General features: G+C 48.0%; 1 protein-coding gene across 1 annotated transcript; it reads left to right on the top strand.

Moving 5' to 3' along the window:
- Positions 1–617: 617 nt before the first annotated feature.
- Positions 618–2501, top strand: LOC103717677 (peroxidase 1-like). Its single transcript, XM_017845324.3, has 4 exons — positions 618–962; positions 1056–1244; positions 1329–1494; positions 1844–2501. The coding sequence occupies exons 1-4, from the start codon at positions 744–746 to the stop codon at positions 2251–2253; spliced, it is 984 nt and encodes a 327-aa protein (XP_017700813.1). The 5' UTR covers positions 618–743; the 3' UTR covers positions 2254–2501.
- Positions 2502–8126: the final 5625 nt, after the last annotated feature.

The raw sequence follows: 8126 nt of genomic DNA, 5'->3' as shown, positions 1-8126 counted from the left end.
CTTCAAGAACTTGCCTTGAGGGACTTGAAAGGTCAAGTAAATGCGCACCTGTCAAAATGACTTCCACTAGAAGAACACAGATGTAGGAAGGAGTCTTCATCTCACTGCAGAATAGTTTGGGCTGTAGAGTTGATAGGACGCGCTTTCTTCAAGCACATGTTAGGATTATTTTCTCTTACCAACCTCCACAAAATAAATAGGAGAGATAGTAATTTCTTATTATTGGCATTAGCATCAGCAGTTGGGTGAATATTAAGATACTTTGAAGACCATTTGTTTACATTAACAATAATTCGGCATCTTTCCTCCACAGCTGGACTTGCAGTTGTTGGATCTTATACAAAGTCAGACTCCTCTCACAAATTCAATCACCACATATAGATTAATACTTGGATTAGCTGCTCCTTCTACATCATTGCCTGGTCAATCCTTCTGCCTAAACACATGCCATGTCAAATACTTGCAAACATTGCCTGGTCAACCCTTCTGCCTAAACACATGCCATGTCAAATATTCGCAACATTGCCTGGTCGACCCTTCTGCCTAAACACATGCCATTTCCAGCTCATCCCCACTTGCTTATAAAATCCTGATACCACTTAATTAGTTTTTGAAGGAGATTTCACCATTTCCATAGCAGCCATCTAGGGAGGTCCAATGCTCGCCACTGATCGACTATAAATTGATACCGTGTCCAGTTTCATTCAGCCGCAGGGGATTCTTCCATAGCTTGGTCTGCAAAAATGGTGTCTTACAGAGCTCTCTTTGGAACCATGGTTCCTTTGGCCCTCGCACTCCTTCTCATAGGCTCAACAGAAGCACAATTGGAGTATGGGTTCTATAAAAACTCATGCCCCCATGCAGAATTTATAGTTTTCCAAGAAATGACTAAGATCATAGCAAATGCTCCATTCCTTACCGGACCGTTCCTACGGATGCAATACCATGATTGTTTCGTCAATGTAAGTAACTTAAATCTCATACGACATGCACGTTGTTTTATGATCCACGGATTTTGGATAAATCTGTTCTCACAACATTTCTTCTCTATGAAGGGATGTGATGCCTCCCTTCTACTGAATTCTACAAATAACAACCCTGCTGAGAAAGATGCACCTCCAAATCAAAGCCTTCGAGGTTTCGATGCGATCGATGATATTAAGGCTAAATTGGAGATGGCTTGCCCCGGAATCGTCTCCTGTGCAGACATCTTGGCTATGATTGCTCGGGATTCGGTGAAATTGGTAAGAGTTATGTTCTTATGACAAGAATAGTTTAACTGTATCTAAGACACTCGTTCGACTCTCAGTGATCTTCTTCTTTTCCAGACCTATGGACCATACTATGCAATAGAGACTGGCCGAAGGGATGGAAGCAGATCAGAAGCCTCAGATACCCAAGCAAACCTGCAACCACCGACCTCAAACATCACTGTTCTGAAAAACATCTTTATCCAAAAAGGTTTAACTGCCAAGGACCTTGCAGTTCTAACAGGTAAAATTGACCGTGGAGCTGCATCTCAAGTTGATTATAACTAATTATTCATACACAATTTCTCAAAAAAAAAAAAAAAAAAATCCAACCTGCTGATCTAAACTAAACCTTTTATGCGACTCTTTTTCTTTTCAAAGAACTAGAATGGATGAAAACACAGACAAACACTGGAGCGAGGGTGCAATCAAACCCAAGTCTCTTGTATTACCGACCCTTAAGGCCTTAACCTTACATATACTAGTCTTAGATTATAAATTTTGCATTTGATAAAGTTCAGAGATCATGGAAAACTCAGGCGTCTACACTGGTTGATAGCCAAGCCAACTTTTGGTTTCTTCATTGCATTCAGGTGCGCATACCATAGGGCAGTCACTTTGTTCATCCTTCACGGAGCGCCTCTACAACTTCACCGGACGTGGCTTCGGCTTGGACCCGGCGTTGGATCCGACCTACGTACCCCAGTTGATGTGCGAATGTAAGCCCAATGACAACACGACCCGGGTGGAAATGGATCCTGGGAGCTCCAGAAACTTTGACTTGGCCTACTACAAAGGTGTGTCCAGAGGGAGAGGGCTCTTCACATCTGATGATCAACTCCTTCATGACCCTGAGACTAAAGCATACGTCGAGCGCCAGGCCATGGCGTGGCCAGAGGAGTTCTTCAAAGACTTTGCGGAGTCCATGGTTAAAATGGGAAGGATCGAAGTCCTCACGCACGGCAAAGGTGAGATAAGGAAGAAATGTGCTTTTGTTAACTAGACCAGGTGTGATAGAAGATGTCAGAAACTTTTGCCGTGAAGTCTATTTTTAATAAGGTTACGAATTCTTGGTTCGTTAGGTTGTTGAAAGGAATTGGTGGCAATAAGGCAGAGTTTCTCTGATTCTCTGCTCTGTGTGACACTTTGTTCCCACGGCATGTGTATCCATTTACTTGAGCAGTAATGGAACGTAGTGTAGTTGCTTTGCATGCATAATTCTATATTATTAAGATTTGCACTAATTTATCTTGCCTTTTCCCATTACTGGATTGTATTGTAATTGCTGCAACCAAAGGATGGTCTTTAATCAAAAATCTCCAGCCGCCTTCCAAGTTCTGACTCTCAAGTTGCCATCGATCTACTTTGTTCTAACGGAGAGTCCTAACAGCTCCATCATATGGAGAAAAGAAAGAAAGAAACCACTTTAATATTTTCTTTGCATTGCTTTTTTTTTTTTATTTTTTGTTGCTAAACTGGGTGATCTATACAACACGTGCACGGATACACCCAATAAAATCGGAAAACAAAGCATCCCGGAGCTCCCGAGGCAGCTCCCCGTCCCCAGCCCATAAGGTACTACCGGCATGATTAGCCACATACGTGGCCACCCAATCTGCAACCCCGTTGGCTTCTCTAAACACATGCTTCGCCTGGACCACCCCTCCGTCCCTCATCATCAACCAGATATCGCGGATCAAGGGATGGTCGGCAGCACCGGCTCTCAGACCCCCCTGGATCCAACTAATGACCGTAGCCGAGTCACCCTCCAAGATGACTGATCTAGCTTAGAGCACATGCTGAGCGTGTCGAAGACCCGCCCAGGTAGCTCTCAGCTCCGCTCCAGGAATCGTGCAGTCAAATACCTGACAGCCTCCCGCCGCCACTACCCAGGAGGTCGGGTCCCGAAATAACAAAACCCGCTCCACCTATCGTGCCACCATCCAGCACGGACCCATCAAAATTGACTTTGAGGAAGCTTGGGGATGGGGGCTCCCAGGTGAAAAACACCGTGTGAGAAGCTGCCGAGGCAGAAGGAGAACCCCAGATATCCCGAGCTATCAAAAGTCCATCTAAGGAGGAAGCACGACTAATCTCTGCCGTCTGCGCTCGGGCGCTCTCCGCCACGAGCCTTGGCGACTTGCTCTGCTCACCAAAGGTTCGAGCATTCCTAGCCAGCCATATCTGGTATGCTGTGCAGGTCGCTCTAACCGCCTCTTGGCGTGTCAATGTGTTACCCGACCATCAGCGGATAGTTCGTAAGAACTGGTCCCCACGGGTCCAACCCTCCCATGGCAGCCCCGCCGCACACCACGCCGCCCTCGCCCATGTGCACTGAAACAGTACATGGTCTACCGACTCATCAGCTCCACATGCCTCGCACTCTGGGGGCATCCTCAAGCCCCGTTCGCTCAATACTGCTCTTGTCGGAAGCCGAACCCAGGCAACTTTCCATAAGAACAGTGCGACCCTCGGATGGAGGCCTAGGCGCCAGACCCAGGCACACTCCGGTCCTGGCCCATGCTCTGGCCAGAGCACACGGGAGAGGTCCCCCACCCTCACTCCGGTCCTGCACGACGTGCTCCACACCCGGGTATCCGGACCCACATACCCCGGGATCGGAAGGGACCGAACCCTCTCAGCCAAGTGTGCCCCAAACATGTGACCCAACCTAACCTCATCCCAGGCAGCCCTGCCCGGGACAAGGAGGTCACAGCCCGCAGTCCCTCCACTGCCTCAATGTCAACCATAGTCGGCCAGAGTCTCAATGGTAGGGCACCCACCCATGGGTCACCAACCACATCAATACTCTGCCCATCGCCTATCAACCATCTAGTATTCTCCTCGACCGTGGGAAGATATCTAGCGATCTCTCGCCACATGAATGAACAGCGACGCCCACTGCGAATCGCCTCTGCAGTGCCAGTACGGCCATATCTGGTAGCCATGGTCTGACTCCAGAAACTCTGTGGCTCCAGCGTGAATCGAGCTGCATGTCGGGCAATCAGCGCCTCACGTTGCTTCACAAAAGACAAAACTCCGAGGCCACCCTCACTCACTGGTAGGCAGACACTCTCCCATGCCACTAGATGCATCCCGTGACCCCCTCCATACGACCCCCACAGGAAGCTCCGAAGTAGCCGCTCAATCCTCATTAGCACTGTTTTCGGAACCACTGTGTTGGCCATGAAGTGGACCGGCGTGGAAGCTAGCACTGACCTAATCAGCATCAATCTACCCATCATGGAGAGTGAAGATGCCCTCCAACCCTCCATTCTGCTCTGAATCCTCTGTACCAGACCAGAACACTCCGCCACCCGTAACCTCCGACCTGTGATGGGTACTCCTAGATAACTCCAGGTCCCGTCCTGATCTGGCATCCCAAGTAACCCCCGAATCTCCTGTCTGACCCTATGCTCAGTGCTAGGGCTGAAGGAAATTGTTGACTTCTGAAGGTTTACCTTCTGACCCGACATTGCACAGTACTCCGCTAATACTCTCCTGAGTACTTGTGCATCCTCTACCTGCGCCCTGGCCAGGAGTAGACAATCGTCTGCGAATAGTAGATGCGATATAGACCGAGACCCTAGGGCGGGAACAAACGCCTCCAGCTCTCGGTTAGCACAAACACCCCGCAGAGCCCGAGACAGGACATCTGAACAGATGATGAACAAATATGGGGATAAAGGACATCCCTGTCTAAGCCCCATAGTAGACCTAAAGAAGGGGGAGGGCGTGCCGTTGATCAAGATGGAGAATCTCGACCCCCGGACGCACCCCAACACCCACTCAATCCAGGTCTCATGAAAACCGAAGCACTCCAAAGCGCGTCGCAAGAAACTCCACCGAATTCTGTCTTAAGTCCGTTCCATGTCTAGCTTGACAGCCATCATGCTTCGTCGCTTAGAGGCTCGTCGAAGATCCCACATCATTTCTTGGGCCAACATGACGTTATCAGAGATATTCCTACCCCCCACAAAAGCACCTTGCTCCTGGCAAATGAAGCCTGGCAGCAGATGCTTCATCCTGCCCACCATTATCCTTGCCACCACCTTATAAAGGGTTGTGCACAAGCTGATGGGCCTGAAATGGCTGGGCTCCCTTGCATTATTTGAAGTTGGTATAAAAGCATGCAGTCATCAGCACTGAAGCAGCCAACTTCCGGGGTTTGTTAACATACCAAAGATACTGCATCAGAAGATAAGGAGAGTTTGTAAGAATTCTGAAGACGTTAACACTTGCATGAGAGCAGAGAGTTGTAAGAAATCTGAAAGACGGGAACACTTACATGAGAGCAGCTATACTTTAATTCTTTGACCTTTCCTTGTCTACCTACTACCTACTACCTACTACTAGCCTTCAAAGACACGTAACCACTGTGCTAAAATAAAAGGAGTTTGTTTTTTCCTTTAAAAAGTTTTATAATAGCCAGTATGGTAGTTATTTGCCAACGTCCAAATTGAACGCCTAAGCCCAAAATGAGGCCCGTTTAAATTTAAGTTTGAATTTGAGCTCGGCTCGGGCTCGAGCAGCTCACGAGCCCAAATGAGGGCTTAGTCCAATTAACAATTTAATTGGGTCCCAATTAAACTTGAACTCAACCCAATTAAATTTTATTTGGCTTAATCAATTTAAATCCCAATCTGATTGAACCCAGTTGGATTTAGATCAGACCTAACCCGAGCTAACCCAAATCCGTTTAATTTCTTTAAATCGACTTGGATTGGTTCGGGTTCGGACTCAATCCGTTAACCCGAACCCAACCCGTTAACCCATTTTTCTTTTCTTAATTTCTTCTCCTTTCTTTTGGTTTCTCCAGAACCTTCCCTGCTTCCCAACCCCTCCTTTCTTCTCGGTTTCTTCTACGTTCTCCTCACCGGCTCGCCCCCAAGCCTGAAGCCGATGCCCCCCACCCCTCCGACGACGGCTACGACGACGAAGACGATGACGATGACAATGCCGTACACCCGATCTCAGCTCTCCGAGAAGCTCCGCCGCCTCCTCCTCTTCCTTCTCCACCCCCGATGACGACGACATACACCCGATCCCAGCTCTCCCTTCTCCTCTCCGGCTCTCTCTTCTCCGCCATCGATGACAACGACGATGACGACGCCGTACTCCCTCCCTTGCGGCCGAGCCCGCGGCCATGCCTGCGGCCGACGCCCATGCCGGTGGTGCCTGTGGCTACCCCCTTCTTTCTTCTCTTCTTCTTCTTTTGTTTCTTTCTTTCCTTCGTTCTTCTCTCCTCCGACGAACGATGGGGATGGGAAGGGCACGGGCTCGGGCAAAAGAGCTTTACAAGCCCGAGCCCGTGCCGGATTTGCCAAGTGAGCCTGAGCCTGAGCCGGGTTGTGCCAAGCGAGCCTGAGCTCAATACAGGGCTCGGTACCGAGCCCGAGCCTGAGCCCGAGCCCGGAATTTTATGAAACGAGCCGAGCGAGCCTGCGTCGGCTCGGGCTCGGCTCGGCTCGTTAGCAGCCCTACGCCTGATCTCTCCTATGGAGGCAGCCAAGGTGCCGAAAGAACAATTGTTGGCAAATATATTTTTTCAAAAAAAAAAAAGAAGACAGCTTATCCTTGTAATGGATATATATATATATATTTTGTTAAGCAGTGGAGCCGTATCCAACTCTATCCTACTAATCTTTCATGCCACGTGTCACCATGCCATTGAAATCATGGTAGAAGACCTTACCTTCTTAACAAAATGCGATGAAGTTACGTGGGGATGGCGATGTGTGTGGGTTCTGCAACAGAATAGAGGCACAACCTGTTTCAGAATAGGTGATGGGAACAATGACGTGGGCTTCCTCCTCTTTTGTGCGGTGAGCAAATGGGAGTTCCTTCTTCCTGATTTGTGGGGTTTGTGAGTGCACTGTAGAGGGAAAAGAAGAGATTAAGAACGTGAGTTCTTAGGTTGTCTTCTTTGGGAAGTAAGTTGTTTCTTTCCTGGTTCTTTTTTTCCTCTGTTTTGTACTCTTCTCAACGAATAGAAAATCATCAGCAGGATCTTCTTGGACGAAGCCCAAACTTGGGGTGAACCACGTTAAAAATTTGGTGTATTCTTGTGTTTTGCTTGCTATTTTATTCCTCCAGCTCTATTCTTCATACTATTCCATCTCCTAACAACTGGTATCAGAGCTATATTCGTGGAAAAGCCTTGCTCTTTTCCTTGGGAAAGCCCTGTTCTTTTCTTTAGAACAGCATTGTTTGTGATTCAAGTAGGAGCAATGGAAGATGGGAAGCTTAGAATAGAGAAGTCCAGCGGGATGAACTTCGGGCTGTGGAAGATGCAGATTGAAGACTACTTTTATTAGAAGGATCTTTATCTTCCGCTTGGAGGAAAAACTAAAAAGCCGATAGATATGATTGACGAAAAGAGGGAGATCCTAGATCGGAAGGCCCTAAGGCCCTCGAGACGATTCGCCTCTCCCTAGCGGCATCTGTTGTATTCAACATATCAAATGAGAAGACCACATCGGATCTCATGAGCACATTGGCAAGGATGTACGAGAAGCCATCGCCATCAAACAAGGTGTTTTTGATGAAGAAGCTGTTCAATATGAAGATGGCTGAAAATGGGAGTGTTGCTGAACATCTGAATGAGTTCAATACAATCACCAGTCAGTTGAACTCGGTCAGCATCAACTTCGACGACGAGATTCGAGCTCTGTTGATCTTGTCCTCCCTGCCAGAAAGCTGGAACGGGCTGGTCATGGCCTTAAGCAACTCCTTTGGATCATCTAATATGAAGTATGATGACGTTGTTGGTGTTCTACTCAGTGAAGAGATGAGAAGGAAAGCGTCCGGCGAAAAATCAGGGACAGCTCTACATGTAGAGGGTAGAGGTCAGTCACAGTATAAGTCAAAGAATCA

Source organism: Phoenix dactylifera, chromosome 4 (assembly GCF_009389715.1).
Source record: "Phoenix dactylifera cultivar Barhee BC4 chromosome 4, palm_55x_up_171113_PBpolish2nd_filt_p, whole genome shotgun sequence".
NCBI classification, from domain to species: domain Eukaryota; kingdom Viridiplantae; phylum Streptophyta; class Magnoliopsida; order Arecales; family Arecaceae; genus Phoenix; species Phoenix dactylifera.
Note: the sequence above shows the minus strand (reverse complement) of the source record. Positions and strands in the feature narration are given on the sequence as shown.